Source organism: Pituophis catenifer, unplaced genomic scaffold (assembly GCF_029215685.1).
Source record: "Pituophis catenifer annectens isolate HBS135680 unplaced genomic scaffold, rPitCat1.0.hap2 SCAF_1, whole genome shotgun sequence".
Classification (NCBI taxonomy): domain Eukaryota; kingdom Metazoa; phylum Chordata; class Lepidosauria; order Squamata; family Colubridae; genus Pituophis; species Pituophis catenifer.
Window position 1 is genome coordinate 325,904,451 of NW_027256881.1, and position 21,512 is coordinate 325,925,962.

Below are 21,512 nucleotides of genomic sequence, written 5' to 3' on the forward strand. Positions count from 1 at the left end.
ATCATAAAAGAGGACCTGATCTGGGGCACTCACATTGCAGCACTGATCAAAAGGACCCAGCAGAGATTACACTACCTGAGATTTCTCAGGAAACAACAACTGAATGCAAAACTGCTGGTGACCTTCTACCGCTGCACCATAGAGAGTATTTTAACTTACTGAATCTGTGTATGGTTTGCCAATTGCACAGTGGCAGATAGGACAGCACTCCAGAGGGTTTACGTCATTGCCCAGAGGATCATTGGTTGCCCTCTCCCCTCTTTGGAAGAGCTTTATAGCTCCCGCTGCCTTAAGAAAGTTCAAAACATTCTTAAAGTTCCATCTCATCCTGGGCACCCTTTTTTTTGGACTTTTACCATCTGGCAGACATACAGGATAATAAAAACAAGGACAAATAGGCTGAAAATCAGCTGCTATCCCAGGGCAGTAACTATATTGAATTCTACTGTATAGTGCAATACTAATGCAATATCAGATTTTCAGTTCAATTGTATAGAATGTGAAGGATGTGTGTTTGTTTTTTAATTTTTTTATAGTTATAATGTACACTGAAGATGGCATTTAATTTCGTTGTACGAGGTGCAATGACCTTAAAGTAAACTTAACTTGTCAGGTTGAGAAAATGTTGGAAAGACTACTAGATCCTAGCCTGGCTGATAACTACAAATAAAGAGAGTTCATTAAAAGATTATGATGGATTTAGAGGCCTTGAATTAAACCCTGAACTGAAAAATGACTCAGTTTTCCAATATAGAAGCTGGAGAGTTACAATAAATTTATAAAACAGAGGTAGAGTACTGATATTTTTTTCTCGCAAGACTGTTTCTACCAGGCCATCTTTCAATCTTTCCCTATCCTGCATTTTCTATCTAACAGTGTTAAGGAACCCCATCTTTATTTCTGCTTAGTTTGTTTTTCAGAGGGTTTGAACAATGACACTTTTAGAGATTACTATATTTCCTCTGCCAAGAGCTGGCCGATCTTGAAAAAGCTGAGCAAATTAGTATTCAAGTTACCAGGAAACTTCTGATTTAAGGGCAAGACTGAGCAGTTCTGGAAAAGGTGATGTCACAACGTTAACTTACTGTTGCCATGAAAAATGATTTTTTCTTGTTTCCTGTTATAAGAAACAGGTCTCTCTACCCTCTGACTAATTATGCATAAGGGTTAAGCATGCAGCACAGGAATTCCTGCAAGTATTTCATATTCAAATGAGAAATTACAGATATTTTAAGGTAGTAACATTCTGTTTTTCATGCTTTGTTTGGTACATAGGGAAGGAATTCTTCCTTTTTTATGAAGGACAGGTAGACCACAACTATTGATTATTTTGGGGTGGTTCCTTTTTATCAACAAAAGAACTGGCTTTCACAGATGTATTCATAAAGTCACCAGGAGTTGAGTTCAACTAAAGAGTTCATGTTTAAATATATTTCCCAGTGTGTTGATGCCAATGAGCTGTATTCAAATGCGGCCACACTATGCCACAAATCAGTTACTGTATTACTGAGTTAGTCTAAAAGGAATGTTTCTTCAAATGTGATCCAAGGATGTGGGGGTAGTGGGAATTGGAATCCTCCAAGTCCCTCCCCGGGTTCCCCATAATCAAATGCCAGTTTACATTGAAAAATAGCACAATATTAAAATTCGATCAAACAATAATGAGAAGCAGTGCCTCTGTTTTACTTCTTAATATGGTAAATATCAATAAATATAATCCATACAAACAAAAGCTCTTTGAGGGTCTTCCATAATTTTTACAAGTGGGTTGCAAGAGGAACAAAAAGTTTAAGAAACTTTGGACAAAGCAATATCATGTTAAGTGCTGTTAAGTAACACCAGCTGCCTGCAATTACTGCAAGTTCAAATCTCACCAGGCTAAAGGTTGACTCAGCCTTCCATCCTTCCAAGGTAGGTAAAATGAGGACCTGGTTTGTGGGGGCTATAAGCTGACTTTGTATAAAAAAGAACACCGCTTGGGGGGGGGGGAAAGCCCTACTAAGCAGGTATATACAAAAGTATGAAGGCTATTGCTTAACGCATTGTAAGCCGCCCTGAGTCTCCAGAAAAGGGTGGCATATAAATCGAACCAATAAATAAATAATAAATTAATAAATAATAAATAAATCAAGCCAGCTCTAGACACCTTTGATTTGCTAGATTTCAACACTCATATTGATAGGGGCATAATCAGGGGGGTCCAAAGGAGGCAGGAGGAGCTCAGCTCCTTAGGCGGCTCTGGTATGTGTGTGGTGTGTGTGTACATACGTGTGCTCGCAGGTGTGTACGTCCACACCTCTTCCCCTTGGTCCAGGTACTCTCCTCCTTTCTCTCCTTATAGCAAAGAAGATGGCAGAACTCCTTATAAGCATGGAGTTGTGTTGGTTTTATGTTGTGTTGTTTTGATGATTTTTATATTTTCTAACTGTTTGGGAGCTGCCAGAGACTAAATTTAGCAAGCACAGTTCTGTTGTAGTCCATCATATGAATCCAGTTGAAGGATGAAGAACAGAAAAACTGAGTCCAGATTTCTTATATTCACCAATACTGGCTGAGTGATGACAAAATGGTGATTCCCTCAATCATGCGATGAACATATTTGCACACAACTAAGGGAGAAGGGACACAAATAAGGAATGCGGTGGCTCAGTGGCTAAGATGCTGAGCTTGTCGATCGAAAGGTTGGCAGTTCAGTGGTTCGAATCCCTAGTGCTACATAACGGGGTGAGCTCCCGTTACTTATTCCAGCTTCTGCCAACCTAGCAATTCGAAAGCATGTAAAAAATGGAAGTAGAAAAATAGGGACCACCTTTGGTGGGAAGGTAACAGCATTCCGTGTGCCTTTGGCATTTAGTCATGCCGGCCACATGACCATGGAGACGTCTTCGGACAGCGCTGGGTCTTCAGCTTTGAAATGGAGATGAGCACCGCCCCCTAGAGTCGGGAACGATTAGCACATATGTGCGAGGGGAATCTTTACTTTTACCTAAGGGAGAAGCAGGCCACCTTTTATAATCCAATAATTTCAAGAAATGGAGTGAGTATAGGCCCCAAACTGCTGCCAGAACAGGCAGAGCTATTGGTAAATTGAGATAAACTGGTAGTCTGCCCAGGACGTTTACTACCCCAAAGGGATATTTTGGGGACTTAAAAGCATCACTGCAAATAAATGTACTAGAAGCTTGGATTTTACTTTGCAGCATACCAACTTCAGATTTTTTAAAAATAGAACCTTTTAAAAAGTCAGGGCAATGAATTACCAACTAATAAGCATCCTAGCACCGCTCTTCTAGCCACCACAGAAATTCTCAGGCTGTAAAGTCCTTTATTCTCGAGTTCCTACTGCCACCTAGCTTCCAAAGGGAAACACTAAAGATTTAAGAAATCTCCGAATCGCATTTAATGTCAGTGCAGCGCTGGCATTCCTAGGATTATGAACCCAGCATCCCTTGGATGCAGAATATTTACTGTCATGGATAAGAGACGTCTCCCTTTCCCTGGTTTTAAATTACAACAGTGATTTGAGCATCTTAATGCATTTGTATTGAATACCAATTCTGTTGTTGAAAATAATTCTCAAACTACAGGAAGAAGTGAGGTTGCTGGGCCAAGTGGTCCTTAAAATGGGGGCGTTCTCATCTTCCAGAATGCCCCTAGGCCAAGATGCTTCAGAGGCAAAATAAAAGATAGCTGTAGCAGAAAATGGACAGAATGCAACCTTGCAGCTCTTTTATAGTCCTGCAAACGATTGCCATTTCTCCTTTTCTCCTCCAATAAGTCTCTGCCTCTCCCCTTCATTCACTGGTCCCTTGTGTTTGGCTGACTTCAGTTGATGTTGAAAAGGCAAGCAGAGATTGGCTGGGTTTCACCTTGGATGGGTAACCACTAGAAAATCCTCAGGTTGTGATCCAAGAGTTGAAAGAATGCAGCAATAAAAACACAAGCTCACACCCTGTGTGTGAAAGAAACAACAACTACAGGGAGTTTCTTGAGAAGTCACCAGGAGGTCAGCTTGATTCCAAGGAGACTTGACCTTGAACCTTCCTCTGCAGGTCATTTCCTCCTTTCTCAAAAGACACTGTCCCCCTTCCCATGCTTTTGGCCCCCAAGACCTGGAACGCTTGCAGGAAGTCATCTCAGTTGCCGCTGCCAGATTCTTCCTGACTCACCTTTTCCCATAGCAAAACCACATATCTTATCCTGGATGGACCTGATGGGAATGAATAACCCAAAGATCTGGTGGGCATCATTCTCATCCAAGTGGTGCCTGTCTCTTTAGGATAGGTCCATCTTGTCCAAAAAGGGTTCCAAGCTCCTCATGGTCTAATCCCCCAGGTGCACCACCATGGTCTAGCCCTCCATGGCTGCACCTGAGTTCTGCCAGCAAGTCTGCCACCATGTGCCACCAGTACTTCCGCATTTGTCCTAGCTGAACTTCTCTAGGTTCCCAGACACAAAATTTGCCTTCCAGGCTAAGCTGGTGACATTCATCCATCTCTTGGCTATCAGTGCACCACAACCTCTGCCTGGCACCCAGTCTTCACACCATCCAGGACCAGGCTTTGTAATGCTCGTGACCTCTCCAAGGAGGAGCAACTTCAGCATGGCTGTGTCACCCAGAATTGGGACAGAAACAGCAACACAGATGTCATCTGAGTGCAAAAAGACCTACAAAAGGATCAGTTATCTTTGCAGCTCTTACAAAGGAATCAGCTATCTTTGCCAGGGACTCAAATGGGTGTCAAAAAGTCAGGATGGAGGCCATGATCTTCTGATTAAATAGAAGATAACCCGCCCATCCATTATATACCTCTCCCCATCTTAGTACTGTTCTGCTTATCTTAATGTGATATTATTTGCCCTAGCCTAGTGTTTTAATCTTTAATGATATTGTTTTATCGGATTTTAAGCCGCCTAGGTTCACATGATGGGGAAATGGGTGGCATATAAATGTAAGAAATCAATAAAAAATACTTCTGAAGGACACTGTGTTCTGTGCTGCGGGGGGAGGGAGTTTTGCGGGGTCTCACACACATATACACACACCCCAATCTTGTTTGCGCCCACCAGCGATTCTGCCGCCCTTCCACTGAGAGGGAGACGCTCCCTCCATCCCCCAAGGAGGGTCGCCCGGTTCCCACAAAGCACAAACCCGCAACTTGACCCTCGAGGGGCATTTGGCCAACACCCCGAGCAGCGTTTTCTTGCCGCTGCCTGTCCAAGTGGTGGTTTTCTTTCGATTGGCCCCGAAATGAGCGCTTCCTTTCCCGATTCGAAGGAAAAGGCTCGCTTTCTGCTCGCGCCTGGCGCTCCAGTCCCAGGAGTGAGAAAGAACAGAGGCGGCGAAAGCTCTTTGGGCCTCTCTCGCTCGGCTTCCTCGCTCTCGGCTACCGCGACGGCCTCGGGAGTCCGAACTGGGCGCCAAGACGAGCCCGGCTGGGTGCTTGGCGCTCCTCTTCCCGCGTTGGACGGTGAAGGTAGGCAGAGGGCGGCTGAGCGGCTAAGTAGAGCGATTCCTGCTGGAGAAAGTGGGGAATCGGCGGCGGCGGGAGCAGCGATTGGCGTCCGCTTCCGCTAGGAGGTGCTGCGGGAGTGGCGAAATGCAATGCGGGAAACAGGGCGAACCGAACGGGGAACCCGGCTGGTGGGAGGGGGGGGCAACCTTGGCGACCCCCATCGCCCCCCACCCCTAAAAAAAAAAGGGGGAAAAGGGTCGTAAAAGGTGCTTTTGTGGGAGGGGGGTGCAAAAGAGTCTGGGTCTCGCTGTCTTGCTCAGGCTACGCTGCAGCGGCTATTCACAGGCGCTATCCCACTACTGATCGGCACGGGAGTTTTGACCTGCTCCGTCTCCGACCTGGGCCGATTCACCCCTCCTTAGGCAACCTGGTGGCCCTCGGCTCCCCGGGGATCACCATATTGATGCCGAACTTAGTGCGGACACCCGATCGGCATAGCCCACTGCAGCCCAGAACTCCTGAGCTCAAGCGATCCGCCAGCCTCAGCCTCCGGAGTAGCTGGATTACAGGCTCGCGCCACCGCGCCCGGCTGCTGCTGCCGCCCGCCCGAGTTTACTTAGAGAGGATTCGCTCCGTGACGTCACCCGAGGGTGGGAGGGCAGCGCCCGCCTCGCTCCTCCCCCTCCCTTTCTCTGCGCCTGCGCCGTTCGCCCTTTCCTTTCTTCTCCCCCCTTTCGGCGTCCGAGACACGCGACTGCCGCCATGGGACACCAGCAGCTCTACTGGAGCCACCCCAGGAAGTTCGGCCAGGGATCGCGCTCCTGGTAGGGCTCCCGACCTCCTCGCTCGCCCCCTGCTCGGCCTCCGACGGGCCCGGCGACAACCCCGCCTGGCCCACCCCGGACTCTCTGCCCCGGGGACCGCCGGGCCTGGCAGCCGCAGGAAGTGAGGAAGCGCCCGGCACCCGCGAGGGAGGGGAGAGGAGAGGGGAGGGAGGGGAGAGGGAGGGGAGAGGGAGAGGGAGGGGAGAGGGAGAAGGGGGCGCCCGGGAGCAGAGAGGGGAGAGTGCGGGAGGTTGGTGCTTCTGGGACGAGGGGAGCCGGGAAGCGTCTGGGCCCGCCTCACCCGGCCTCTCTCCCTCTCTTCCGCAGCCGCGTGTGCTCCAACCGGCACGGACTCATCCGCAAGTACGGCCTCAACATGTGTCGCCAGTGCTTCCGCCAGTACGCCAAGGACATCGGCTTCATTAAGGTGAGTATTCAATGGAACAGCTTTCCTCCCTGAGCTGTGGCTTCTCCCGACACTGGAGGCTTTCAGAAATACCGTAGATTGCACAGCCACTTGACCGGCATGGTATCAGGTCTCTTGCTTTGAACAGGGGCTGGACTAGATGACTTCCGAGGCCCCTTCAAGCTCTGGGATTTTATGCTAATGCACTTCTGGAAGGGTCCGCTGTTGTCGGTTGCAATGCCCAGGATTCCTCATCACTATCCTGACTCCCAAGGGCTGTTAAAAATACGATGGAAAAAGTAATGTACAGGTAGTCCTCGACATACAACAGTTCGTCTACTGACCGTTCAGTTGCAAAGCCATAGAAAAATGTGATTTATGATCATTTTTCAGTTAATGATCTTTGCAGCATCCCCCATGATCATCTGATCAAAATTCATATGCTTCACAGCTGCCTAATATTTACCATTGCTGTGTCCCAAGGTCATGTGATTCCCCTTTGCAGCCTTCTGACAAGCAGTGTAAATGGGGAAGCCAGATTCACTTAACAACCGGGTTACCTACTTACCAACTGTAGTGATTGAGTTAACAACTGTTTGGAGAACGGTTGTAAAATAGGGCAAAACTCATTTAACAAATGTCTCAATGCCAGAAATTTTGGACTCGGTTGTGGTTGTAAGTCGAGGACTGCCTGTATTGTAAAAGTTCAAGTGAGCACAGATAACAAGGAAAGATGTAGAATTGTAACCTCCGAAGAAGGAATATTAAATGTGATTATTTCTTTTATCTCCTTTTAGTTGGATTAATTCTACAGTAATAGTTGAAGATGGCTTGAAAAGACATAGCAAGAGGTTGGCACACCTGAGGACTGGACTGGATAAGAGCCGTCAAAACTTCTACTGTGCAACTGTATACAATAGAAGTACTGGGCTTTGTTTTATTCCAATTATGGTAGTGTTTCCTATTAATAAGTTACAATCACCATAATTCTAGCCATGTTGACATGTCATCTGTAGCATATGTATGAGAATCTATTTTTTGGAGTTCTTAAATAAAAAAAAAAGAGTTAAAATCCAAAGTTGTGTTGCTGAATGAATCTGTGACCTAAGGGGCATAAAATAAAGATAACTGGATATAGTAGTATTAGAAGTTTTTAAAATCAAAATCTGAAAATCAAGTGTAAACTCACTATCCCCATTGGTTTATCCCTAAAAGTTTGCTTCAGAATGAAATGTCACTGCATTGGGTTGAATTCCTTATGTACAAATATTTGTAACTTTTACTTGTCTCATAACTAATAATTCTTCCAGAGATAATGCACCATTTTTTCCTGTTGTTTTGTTTTTGTTCATGGCCATTATCAATTTAAACTGTCTTAATAATGATGAACTGTATACTTGTCCACCATGTTTCGATTTAGCGTAGTATGAGTATCTAACATGTATGGTTAATGTATGGTTTAGTAAGTGTATTGCACCAGTACTTATAAACTCTAGGGACTTTTGTGTCATCTGCACCCTATTGCTAACCTATGGATAGAAGTTTATCCTACTCACTGTCAGCCTATTTAATGTTTTTATACAACCTGGTAGACCTCTTTATTTCTCCTGAGGATGTTACTTGAGTTCAGGTAATTGGCTGCTGTGTTGGAAATAGAGTATTGTTCAGCCAGGATGAAAGAAACAAAGCCATACTCCAATTCTTTAAAAAAGGAACAAATGATAATGGTTCACTACTTGCATTAATCTGATTTCAAATGACATATTGGAATGTAGTTCAACTAACAAAAATTAAACCATGGTTATATGGTGCCATGACATGCTAACTCAGGATTAATTTAAACTGTTATACAAACCCTGCAAATTGAGTTAAGTATAAACTAACCCTCCTGCATAGGGTTGCAGAACATGTCAGATGTGGTTTGTTGGTGGGTTGGTACATCTTGTGAACCCAGCCATTGATTTAAGTTCTCAGCTTAGTCTGACTTATGATTTGGATTTAAACACTACAGTAAGCAAATCACAGTATGATTTAGTGCAAAGTTGATGAATTTAAGATTTCAGGGCTATGCACAACCCCCCGATCTTCTAATGGTTATTATCAAAATGCACCTGTTATTGTGAACTATTTCTCTTAGCTTTTGATTTTTAAAATTGATATTTTTTTATGCTTTTACATAATGCATTCAAGCAGTGATACTTTAAGATGGAGCCCCACAATGAACAGGAAGATGATTTGGCTGGCAAAATGACCGTTTCCTTTCAATTTCATGCTCCCTTAAATGTTTGTTCCTGTGTCATACCAGCTGCACACACAATATAAACTAACTGAAAAATGTGCAAGAGATTCTCAACTTCCTATTTATATTATCTGCTGATGAATCATTCATGACAATAAAGAAACCTGTGGGCATTATTTATCAAACGACAACTGCATCTAATTTTGCCACTCCTGTCACTGTTCAGGCTTTTAGTATATATTGTATCCCTTTTATCTCAAAAAATGCAAATGAACTTGGACATATTTCTGGAGTGGAGAAAAAGAAAGAGCATAAATATCTTAAAATTTGTGTAAGCAGGAATGATGCCACTAATTCCAAATAAGTTCTATTTATAATTATTTTATTTTTTATACCCATGAGCTTTCACAGCATCATCATAAAACAACCCATTTAAAATAATGTTCCTCCTTAAATAATGAACATCCTAGAGTTTTGCATCCAGAGCAAGGTCATGTTCCATAATGGAGTGAGGCAGCTAATTGTGAATGTCTTTGTACAGAAAGTCATGACAAAGTTACGAGAATTCTATATTTTCCCAGTCCAAACATTCAATCATTGAAAACCTGTCAGTACCAGACCAGAGAGTTGTGGCTTTAGAAGCCTCCATCTCCTGCAATCCTTCACTTCATCAAAACCATCAGAAGCCCAAAGAGATTCTTATGGCTGGCACATCAATTGAGTACTCCCAATTTCCCCCAAGTGCCCTTTCATAATCCAGTTGTTTACCTGGTTTTCTCTCGTGACATTGTAGTGAGGCTTCAGCTCATACTAAAATGCTCCCCACTTTTCCCTTTTACAGAATGAATTTTATGATGCTTATTAAGGGCCCCCTTCTGAATAAAGCTTTTCCCACAATCTGAGCATTCAAATGGTTTCTCCCCAGTGTGGATCTTCTGATGTCGGTTAAGATTTGAACTGCTACTGAATCTTCTCCCGCAGACAGGACATTTGTGCGGTTTCTCTCCTGTGTGGACTCTTTGATGACGGTAAAGTAATGAACTGGACTGGAAGGTTTTGCCACAAGCTGCACATTCATATGGCTTCTCCCCGGTGTGGGTCCTCTGGTGAATGATGAGCTTCGAGCTAGAAAGAAAGAATTTCCCACAGACCAAGCACTTATGTGCTTTTCCTCCTGTATGACGGTTCTTAACCATTGTGGAACCCCGATTCAAATTTCTACCATAAGCTCGGGAGGTATTTTGCTTCTTACCAGTGTCATTTCCTGCCTGGATTGTGGCTACAATGATAGCTTTGTAGTCTCCCACATATGGGACAGATGCATCAACTTGACCTGCCAAGGTGCTCTGTTGACATTCCAGTCTCTCCTGATTAGTTGAAGCCTTTTCCTGCACACAACAGCTCGGAGGAACAATCTCTTCTGCTTTCCAGAGGGACACCTCACAAGGCCCTTCTTTTGTAGGCTCTTCAGCCACATCTGGCTCTATCTTGTGTATAGTCATCCAGTCCTTACCTGCTGGAGAAATTAAGAAAACTCCAATGACTCACTCATTGAACTTGAGAAAAATCTAACTTGAAAACGAAAATTATAGAAAGTTAAGAAAAACTAGCTTCTCTCTAAGATCTCATTCAGAAGGAAAAATGGAAAGACATCACTGAAGAAGCCTGGTGTTTGCTTATTTCTAACAACCTCCTATTGAGCAAAATCGAACAGACAGTGCTAGGATCCTAGTTTAACGCATATATTTATGAGCCAAATTTAATATCTCACAATGCTTCTCCCATAGAACCATGTTTCCCTGATTCCTTGTCATGTTTCAACTTCTCATGTTCAAATCCAAGGCAACCCATGCTCTCCTGGGGGGCAGGTATTGAGAGGGACTTGCTGGCATCCTATATGAGGAAGAATCTCACAATTGACATGTTTACCTTTACTGAGTCCAAGTGAGAAGCCTGTTGGGTCACATGCAGCCTCAATTCTTTTTTTAATGACCCCAGAGGCTCCTTGGATCACACCACTGAATAAATCACTGTGGCTTCCTACTTTTTGAGGCATGAAGGACTCATGCAAGTAGCCAATAAACCTGAAAAATGCTGAACACTTAAAATCAAAACGAAGAATCCTCTCAATAAGGAAAAACAAAAAGACAGAAAAACCTCTGTTTATGTGCATGGTACATCACTATCCTGCCCAAGAGTACATCTGCCAGAAAAAATAAAATTCAGTTGTTGAACATTTTGTAACTACTGTGTTTACCTGAAAATAAGACCAGGTCTTATATTAATTTTTGCTTCAAAAGATGCATTAGGGCTCATTTTCTGGTTAGGTCTTATTTTCAGGGAAATACAGTACTAAACGCATCCATCTGGCTGACAATCTTAACTGGGGCTTATTTTGGGGGTAGGGCTTATATTACAAGCATCCTGAAAAATCATGCTAGGACTTATTTTCCGGTTGGGTCTTACTTTTGGGGAAACAATATAAGGAACTGGATTAAGAAACAAGGCTTTCCAGGACTTCAGGGTTTCTACCTCCAAATGTTGAGACCCACTTCCTCTGACAGGCAACTTTGACTATCTCCCCAATTCTTTTTCACAGTGGTCAAACCTCCCTCTATTCCATATCAGCCTATGGCCTCTCAGTACTGATGGAAGATGGTACCATTGAAGACTAACAGCCAAGTTGGGTAGGAATCTATTTAATGCAGAGTGGAAAGTATTCAGAACAATCTGGTGCTCTTAAGGCCACACAGAATGCTTTGAAGTGTGTTTCCAACCTCATTTGGAAGACTGCGTAGAAAAGGAAACAATTCCAAGAGAAAAAAGTTGTAGGATCATCTGCCAAACCTCAAGACCATTCCTTAGCTTTTCTCCTACATCATCCTTTTCTGAGAAAGTGATATACAAGTCACTAAATGTCAAATCTTTATAGTAACAGGACTGGAGAAGGACAGCCAAGGAACAATCTCTATAATCTCAAATTAATATGGTTTATTAGGAAGAGGTTGAAATAGGAGCACAATAATTCTGGCAAGTAACCTTGCTGTCAAATATGGAGGGTAAATATAGGCAATTCAAAGATGTTAGATTCTCCCAGTGTAACAAGGAAGGCACCACTCTCTTCTGAGAAGACAGGCCAGGCTATACTTTAGTTCAATATACTTAGTAGTTCCTAGCTATATTATCAGTGTGGGAATCTTCTCTTACATCACGCTCTCTGAAAAGAAACATTATCAGAAAGTACTCCAGCAGAGATTCAGATTCAAGACATTCTTCCTTACCAAATGGGCCAGCATCATACTCATTTTCCTGCTTAGATGCTTTGTAGAGCTGCTTCTGTTCAGTATCAGCTGCAGCACATTCTGCCTCAGAGAAATTCACAGCCACTTTCGCAAAAGCGTCCTGCAACAAAAACAATTTGTGTAGGACCAATATTTTTCAACCTGTTGTGGTCCGCCAGCAGCTTGCAGAGCTGGCAGCGGAGTCGGACAGCGATGAGGCTGAGGAAGAACATGGGCCAGTCCTGGAGGCTGGGGAAGGCCCAGATGAGGGTTCTGCGTCAGAGGCAGAGATGGGGCCAGGGCCATCGGGGAGTGAGGTGCAGAGTCCAGAGCCTCCAGAGACTGATAGGAGTGAGGCAGAGGAACAGGAGGAGCCTGTTCCTAATGCACACATGAGAAGAGCTGCCAGAAGGCAAGAGCAGCTCAAGCAAAGAGGACAACTCGGGACTAGGGCCAAGAGATGATTGGCCCCTCCCATAAGGCTTAAAACAGACCAGCAATGGCGTTTGGGCTTTGTTGGAAAACAACGTTGGTAGCTTTGTCTTCTTCGTTTACGTCTTGTATTTATTTTTGTATCTGGGATTTCTGAACGCTGGTGGCGCAGTGGACTAAAGTAATGTTAAGTAGCACTTAGCTGCCAGCTGCCTGCAATTTCTGCAAGTTCAAATCTCACCAGATTCAAGGTTGACTCAGTCTTCCATCCTTCCAAGGTAGATAAAATGAGAACCCGGATTGTGGGGGCAATAAACTGACTTTGTATAAAAAGAACACCGCTTAGGGGGGGCCAAAAGCCCTACTAAGCAGGTATATACAAAAGTATGAAGGCTATTGTAAGCCACCCTGAGTCTCCGGAGAAGGGCGGCATATAAATCGAACCAATAAATAAATAAATAAATAAAGGCCTTTGGCAGTTTGCCTAATTGGACAAGGTTTGAGATAGGACTGAGGAATTTGTGTTGGGAAGAATTTGCTTTAATTTAGTTGAATGACGCTGGGAATGAAGTAATTCTCAGCTGTTCGAATAAAGTTTGTTTGTTTTTTCACTGACTGATTTTCCTACTACTTACTTGGGCCTGGGTCACAACACAACTGTTTTTGCCACTGTTAAGCAAACCACTGCAGTTACTAAGTGAATCATGCAGTCGTTAAGTGAATCCAACTTCCCCCATTGGTTCTGCTTATCGGAAGCCAGCTGAGAAAGTTGCAAATGGCGATCACATGACCCTGGGACACTGCAGCCATCCTATGTACATTCTGATAGCTAAGCACCCAAATTTTGATCACAATAACTATGGGGATGCTGCAACCAGGCATAAGTCACTTTTTTCAGTGAGATTGTAACTGAATGGTCACTTAATAGTTGTAAGTCAAGGATGGCCTCTACAACCAAGTTAAAAAGCACCAGTTCCAAGACAGGATTTAAGAAATTCTACTCTTACTCCTCCCCACTGAGAAAACTGCCATTTTATTCCTGCTCTTTCTTTTCTTGTCAACAATCAATGAAAGGACAGTCCTCTTAATCCATAAAAGTTATGATACAGAACTTTTTCAAAGTTTTTTTTTTGAAAATCAAGGTTCACAATATCAACAGTCATTTCCATCTACATTCTCCAGGCTCATTGGAAGCTCAGGATACTTCCAATAAAATCAGAACAATAGTTTTAAACTTAAAACAGAGTGTTTCGAATTCAAAACATTTTGTGTACCATTAGGGACTATTACAAATTCACACTGGAGCCTATAGAGCAAGGGTGTTCAAACTCGAATTCATTGAGGGCCGCATCAGGGTTGTGTTTGATCTCAGGGGGTCAGATGGGCCGTGCGCGGCCCTCCCAGTCTCCGTTTTCGGCCACAATGGCTTCCTGCACCCCTCTCCATTTTTGCTGGCAGAGGCACTACACGCCGGTCCTTTGCTATTTCCAGAGCAGCTCTGCAGGTCAGATCTAAGCACCCCGCGGGCCAGATCCAGCCTTGAGTTTGACACTCTTGCTATAGAGGGATATTGACAACTTTGACAAAGTTATGTAAGAACCATGAAAAAAAATACAACTCAATTCTAGGGAAGAAAGTGAAAAAACTGAACATAACCTCAACTCTTAATCTTGATTGCTATATGAGGGGAAGGAGGATACTCTGGCAGACTTTAAAGATGCTATGATGTACGTACAATTCCTGAAATCCTTGCTCTGTTCTCTGACCTGGCCTCCATTGAAGAACTGACACAGCTATAAAGGTAGTAAAATTCTTCAGTTAAAATTGATGTCTATTTCCTGAAGCTTCCTTTCTCTCCCCTGAGATGAAAAAAAATCAAGATCTCAAACAGGATTTGTGCCACACAAGAGATTTATAAAGAAAAGGCCTCACCTGGTTTGCTTGTCTTTTAGACTCCTGCTGTTTACACATAAAATCTTCGGCAAGATTTACAGCCCGAGCACAAGTTTCTGGGCTATGCTGCCTCACCCAGCTTTGGATCTCTGCAGGCAGGATCATCAGGAACTGCTCCAGGACCAGCAGTTCTAAGATCTGCTCCTTTGTGTGTCTCTCAACCTTCAGCCATTGACGGCAAAGTTCTTGGAGTTGGCCATAAACTGCCCTTGGACCCTTGGCCTCCAAGTAGCAGAAACATCTGAAGTGCTGGCGACTTTTCTCTCTACTGACAGCATCTCCTCTCAATAGAGCTGCTTTGACCTTTCCATAATCACTTCTGTCTTTGCCTTCCAATGTATTGAAGGCCATCTCAGCTTCTCCACTGAGAGCTGGCAGGAGTTGAGTCACCCATTCTTCTTTGGGCCACTTACAGGCTTTGGCCACTTGCTCAAAGGAGACTAAAAAAGCTTTGGTATCATTCCAAGGTGTGGATGCTTCGGACAATTGAAGGCTTTTCAACCCAGAGGAAGGAAATTCCACTGTTTGCAGAAACTCTTGCCACTGGGCTTCCCAGTGATAGGCCAAATAGTCTTCTGGTTCTTCTTTTACTTGATGAGGAATTGTCCTTGTGGCACATCCTCCATTACTTACAGACCAAATGGCTTCTGGGCACTGATTTCCTCTCTCCATGCTCGGTTTGCAATCTAGAGCATCCTGGAGGATATTAAAGGCTTTTTCTGTTCCTGTGGATTCCATCCTTTGTGGGTTGCCTGTGGGTTGCTGCTCCATTTTCATCCTTGAACACGCTTACAAAAATGACACTGAGCTGTGGAATGGTGGAAAACAAGCCTTCTATGGTAAATGTAGTAATCTGGGCAGTTATGCTAAACTTTTGCCCAGAAATAAAGCTGTAAACAATAAGAAAAAATGAATGGCCCAGGTGCTACTATTGTTGATTAAATATACTGACTATAGAATAAATACATTTTAAAATTATATAAAAAATTATTTTTATTTAAAATTTGTAGAACAGTGATTGTGTGACCTCTACAGATGCCATATGCTAAATAAAATCAAAGAATGGGTAAAAAGTGTAAGAAATTTTATCGTCAGTATACCAATCCAGTTCCAGGCTATTACATGACATATTAGCAGTGTGATAAAATATTACCATCACCTTCTATAGACTGCCCTTAGCAGTCTTAGTGTAAATACAGTAATTTAAAACATTAAAATCAACAGAAACTCACAGTAAAACCATTCAACACCCATGAAACCACCTTAAAAGCTCAATGAAGTCAGTAACCAGGAATGCATGAAAAGAATACGGGGGAAAAAAGCATTACTGTACGTTTAGACGCCATATAGCAGTTTTTCTCAATCTTAGTAAGTTTAAGGTGGGTGGACTTCAACTCCCAGGATTCCCCAGTCAGTCCATCCATCTTAAACTTGTTGAAAAATACTGCGCTAGATAGACAGACATCGTCGGTCCTCCTCACCCCAGCCCAGCCCTCTCACTGGAAACCGCCCCCGTCATGCTCTCCTTTTCGCCCCTCCTTCTCTCGGAAGGCAATTCTTCCAGCTCACCTCTCCGCGCTACCGTCTCATTCAGATTTTCCTCGTCTGTTGCTCATTTTCAGACAAGACCCTGACAGCTCTTTGAAGCTTTTTTTCCCCCAATGAAACGGCATTCATTGGTGAACATAGAGATAGGGAAAATATAGTGTCACTGAATGCAGAGCTTGCCATTAAATTTCCGGTTTTCTATACACGTCTTTTCCTTAACTTCATCAAGGGCGGAAGTAGAGGCTGCATATTGAATCCCAGGGGGGAAAAGTGGATCTAACAGACCTTTTTCGTTGGTGGTGGGTTAAAATTAAAACAGGTTCTCCTGTACTGTTATCGCGTTAATCTTAATTTTCCTTATGGTGAATTAAGACCTTCATAATTGTGTTTGATTTTATCACCTGATATTCTAGAGTTTGATTTTCCAATAATTAAAATAATTTGCCTTTTTAACCGGTGAAGTCCTTGGTGCTCTCTGAGATTGGTTGTTTGCTTGCAGAGATTTCATTGCCCAACTAGGTAACAGCATCAGTGCCTATGTAACTAATCAGTACGCTTATTTTTTATGTTGCAGGGATTTGGATTGTACAGCATCACTGACTGGGCTACAGCATGCTTACAGGAACTCAAAAGTACGGGGAAAATAAGTTAATGCTTTCAGTAACCAAGGCCTCCTTGCATATTAGTTTTACCAGAAATTTATCAACAATTATTGATCATTATTAAGGATAATTAACAATTTTATTGATAGCAAATGGTTAATAATTGGTTCATATTAATGTTATTTGCTTAGCTCGAAGATTAAAACACGACACACGAATGAATAGGCTTTCATCAAAAGCTTCAGATTAAGAAGTGAAATGAGAAATACCAAGTAAAACTAACAGTATTAGAATGGCCACATTGAATTCTACTCAGCAGCTAATGTACTTTGGGAGAAAAAATAAAAGTGGTCTTAGCTGAGCCAGATGTATGCACCATACAGGTCCTGAGACTAACACAATGCAGTTTGTAAAGCATTCTGTATACTAATCTGAAGACAATTTAACAGTGTAGCCTACAAAAAGTGATTATGGGGAGAGTTTTGATCACCATGTTGTGGAGAAAATCGTCACTTTACCACTTTACACAAGGAATTGAAATGGAGATAAATTAAATGCAATGTTTTTAATTGACATGCACTTGATCATTGGGCTTCTGGCCACAAAAATAAGAGACCTGATATAAACAGATTATGGACTATATAACTCTCTGAGTTGTTACATGAGAAATTAAAAAAAGGCTTTGTAAATCACATTGAGCTTTATAGTGGGAATGCAGCATCTAATAAAAACATAGGGTGACCTTACTATGGTCTGAAGCATTGCCTTTAAATGCTGTGTAAGAGCTCCAAATCATCCACTTTTTCTGATATTAGCAACTTCTAAGAGTTTTCTTTATTGTACCCATGTATTCTCTCATTTCACATCTGGGGAAGGGCAGCTATCTGGTTTCTGTTATTTAGCCTGTTCCTTTTCAGATCATCAAGCTATTTTAGTTCTGCTTTGTCTACATTTCAGAACCCAAAGAAAGGGTGAAAAGCTAGTTATTGCCCACCATCCTGAGCAGAATGCAAGTTTCATTCACTACAGCATACCACCAAGAATATCCAATTGAGCAAAGTGAACTGGATCACTCAGTGTTCTTGGTCCACCTAGTTTTCTGAATCTCCATAATGTACCCAGCTATAAACTAATCCACCAGGGTAGGTTCACACAGCATGCTAGGCTATAATGTGGATAAAGAGTTATGATTAAACACAACCAATCACCCAAGAGTTTTGAGAAATGTTTTATCCCAGACCCTTGTTGATCCAAGGTTCAACAAGCCCTGGGATAAAACATTTCTCTATACTCTTTTGCAAGTATTTAATATGTTTATAAATGGCTATATTCAAAAGATACGACCAAGGGGTGCAAATGGGTATAGAAAATATTGCCCTAATATTTCTTGAAAAAAATGCATTTATTGTAGGTAACCTAGCCATGTATGCATTTTCATCCATAGCTACCAAATAAACTAATGGCTTATACTAGTGTGTCAACTTCTTTTATTGACCCCTCAAAACGAAGTTTCAAAAGAGGCAGCCAGTCAAAAGACAATCAATATGTATTATAAGAAAGGAACTAGAATCTGTCCCATCTATTTCAAGATCTGAGTTAAATTATTTATAAATGGATGCTAAAAGGTGTTTCTTATATGACTAAGTTCCCATAATCATTTCTGTAAAGCTTTCTAAAATATTAAGCTTGTTCTACAGCGAATATACTTTTTAAATGGAATGACCATACAGTATTTGCTGTTCAAAAATAAGAGCGTACTTCCTCCATGGTCACTAGATATTTACATTGAGTGTCAATGTAAATGTAGAGGAGCATTTAATGTTAGTTCAATAAAAAAAAGGTCTCCGAAAATATTTTACTCTTCTGTTTCTGTGCTCTACTATACAAAGACTACACTGGTTTCTTCTCAAATACATTTGAGGATGACTGCTTTTTATTAAAGAATCAAAGGAAACCAAATAAGCTTTACATATCAAGCTGTATTAAATATGACTGTCACATAATTAACACATCAGCATTAACAAACATAAATTACAATATTTGAGAGTCAGAGTGGACAACTCTCTACAATGGTAAGGATAGTAAGAACAGTTCATCCAGCCACATATTCCAGCTTGCCAGATGCCTCAAACCACTTCTGTAGACAGGTATTTAATCCAACTGAAATGAGAAAAAAAAGCTGTCAAAATGACATGTGATAGGCTTACCAACATAACTCACTCAGAACTTACACCTTCTCCTCTTTAATATCACAGCTATTTTGCATAAATAAGCATTTTCAGTTGTTCATTCCACTTTCGTAACAGCTCCATCCCTTTTTAAGCTACAATGGCTGTAATTGCACTCTCATCTGTGAAAGCCTGTCAGTATGCCAATCTTTCCCCACCTCAGCACACATTTCCTAGAATTCCACAGGCACCACTAGCATTATTGAGAGTATTGGGAGTTGAAGTCCTGATCTATGGATCTTTCTCAATCGCTGTTAAAATGCAAGCCCCAGCAGCAAAAGTAATATAATTCACCATTATGCAGACCATTATCAAGAACGGTTTTTCATGATGGGTGGGGGAAGTCCTTTCAAGTTAATTTATTAAGACCAGTGGTTTAGCAAACACGGGAATCATGGCTTCAAACAATATGAACAAACACTAAAAAAAGTGATAATTTCTATTCTTTACTATTTTTAGACACATGAAGTTGTCTTTTTCTTTCCTCCCTCACAGATCATTCCCCTATTTATTTATCCAAACATCCAAAATACACTATTTAATCATATCTATCTATATATCTATATATGTGCCATGTGTACATACATATTACATAGTATAGTGTATGTATAAGCACACAAAAAGATTATGTACTATATATACTGTACGTGTATACACACACACACACACACACACACACACTTCTACAACTTTACACATTCAATCTCTTACTTGGAAAAACACACCCGGAGTCCACTTTCTGCCAGACATTTAACTATAACTGCTGTACATTAGAACACCACAAACACCATCAGATTTACTTCCCTAGCCTGCACATGACTGTTAGAGCCAGATGTTGTGAGCATTGCCAGGGAACTCTGGGCAACAAAGAGGGCATCAGCTGGCAATGGGCAACCAAAATCGCATGGCATGGCAGGGAACTACACTGTAAGTTGAGGACTATCTGTACATTACTTTTTCCATCGTATTTTTAACAGCCCTTGGGAGTCAGGCTAGTGATGAGGAGTCCTGGGCATTGCGGGGCAACCGACAACAGCAGACCCTTCCAGAAGTGCATTAGCATAAAATCCCAGAGCTTGAAGGGGCCTCGGAAGTCATCTAGTCCAGCCCCTGTTCAAAGCAAGAGACCTGATACCATGCCGGTCAAGTGGCTGTGCAATCTACGGTATTTCTGAAAGCCTCCAGTGTCGGGAGAAGCCACAGCTCAGGGAGGAAAGCTGTTCCATTGAATACTCACCTTAATGAAGCCGATGTCCTTGGCGTACTGGCGGAAGCACTGGCGACACATGTTGAGGCCGTACTTGCGGATGAGTCCGTGCCGGTTGGAGCACACGCGGCTGCGGAAGAGAGGGAGAGAGGCCGGGTGAGGCGGGCCCAGACGCTTCCCGGCTCCCCTCGTCCCAGAAGCACCAACCTCCCGCACTCTCCCCTCTCTGCTCCCGGGCGCCCCCTTCTCCCTCCCTCCCCTCTCTCCCTCCCCTCTCCCCTCCCTCTTCCCTCTCCCCTCCCTCTCCCCTCTCCCCTCCCCTCTCCCCTCCCTCTCCCCTCTCCCCTCCCTCTCCCCTCCCTCGCGGGTGCCGGGCGCTTCCCCACTTCCTGCGGCTGCCAGGCCCGGCGGCCCCCGGGGCAGAGAGTCCGGGGTGGGCCAGGCGGGGTTGTCGCCGGGCCCGTCGGAGGCCGAGCAGGGGGCGAGCGGGGAGGTCGGGAGCCCTACCAGGAGCGCGATCCCTGGCCGAACTTCCTGGGGTGGCTCCAGTAGAGCTGCTGGTGTCCCATGGCAGCAGTCGCGTGTCTCGGACTGCCGAGAAGAAAGGAAAGGGCGAACGGCGCAGGCGCAGAGAGAGGGAGGGAAAAGAGCGGGGCGGGCGCTGCCCTCCCACCCTCGGGTGACGTCACGGAGCGAATCCTCTCTAAGTAAACTCGGGCGGGCGGCAGCAGCAGCCGGGCGCGGTGGCGCGAGCCTGTAATCCAGCTACTCCGGAGGCTGAGGCTGGCGGATCGCTTGAGCTCAGGAGTTCTGGGCTGCAGTGGGCTATGCCGATCGGGTGTCCGCACTAAGTTCGGCATCAATATGGTGATCCCCGGGGAGCCGAGGGCCACCAGGTTGCCTAAGGAGGGGTGAATCGGCCCAGGTCGGAGACGGAGCAGGTCAAAACTCCCGTGCCGATCAGTAGTGGGATAGCGCCTGTGAATAGCCGCTGCAGCGTAGCCTGAGCAAGACAGCGAGACCCAGACTCTTTTGCACCCCCCCTCCCACAAAAGCACCTTTTACCACCCTTTTTTTCCCCTTTTTTTTAGGGGTGGGGGGCGATGGGGGTCGCCAAGGTTGCCCCCCCCCCCACCAGCAGGGTTCCCCGTTCGGTTCGCCCTGTTTCCCGCATTGCATTTCGCCACTCCCGCAGCACCTCCTAGCGGAAGCGGGCGCCAATCGCTGCTCCCGCCGCCGCCGATTCCCCACTTTCTCCAGCAGGAATCGCTCTACTCGCCCGCTCAGCCGCTTCGCCGCCCTCTGCCTACCTTCACCGTCCAACGCGGGAAGAGGG

General features: G+C 43.8%; 3 protein-coding genes across 3 annotated transcripts; 1 reads left to right on the forward strand and 2 right to left on the reverse strand.

Annotated features, from left to right (window-relative positions):
* Positions 1-6,165: 6,165 nt before the first annotated feature.
* RPS29 (ribosomal protein S29) lies at positions 6,166-7,764 on the forward strand. Its single transcript, XM_070943138.1, has 3 exons — positions 6,166-6,280; positions 6,608-6,707; positions 7,484-7,764. The coding sequence occupies exons 1-3, from the start codon at positions 6,219-6,221 to the stop codon at positions 7,490-7,492; spliced, it is 171 nt and encodes a 56-aa protein (XP_070799239.1). The 5' UTR covers positions 6,166-6,218; the 3' UTR covers positions 7,493-7,764.
* A 1,792-nt stretch (positions 7,765-9,556) lies between these two features.
* LOC139308220 (zinc finger and SCAN domain-containing protein 31-like) lies at positions 9,557-15,368 on the reverse strand. The gene is made up of 3 exons (XM_070931704.1): positions 14,571-15,368; positions 12,207-12,327; positions 9,557-10,441 (listed from the first exon to the last, which is right to left on the reverse strand). Exons 1-3 carry the CDS (start codon positions 15,366-15,368, stop codon positions 9,726-9,728), a joined length of 1,635 nt encoding a protein of 544 aa, XP_070787805.1. The 3' UTR covers positions 9,557-9,725.
* Positions 15,369-18,700: 3,332 nt separating this feature from the next.
* LOC139308221 (small ribosomal subunit protein uS14) lies at positions 18,701-20,800 on the reverse strand. The gene is made up of 3 exons (XM_070931705.1): positions 20,684-20,800; positions 20,207-20,306; positions 18,701-18,901 (listed from the first exon to the last, which is right to left on the reverse strand). Exons 1-3 carry the CDS (start codon positions 20,743-20,745, stop codon positions 18,893-18,895), a joined length of 171 nt encoding a protein of 56 aa, XP_070787806.1. The 5' UTR covers positions 20,746-20,800; the 3' UTR covers positions 18,701-18,892.
* Positions 20,801-21,512: the final 712 nt, after the last annotated feature.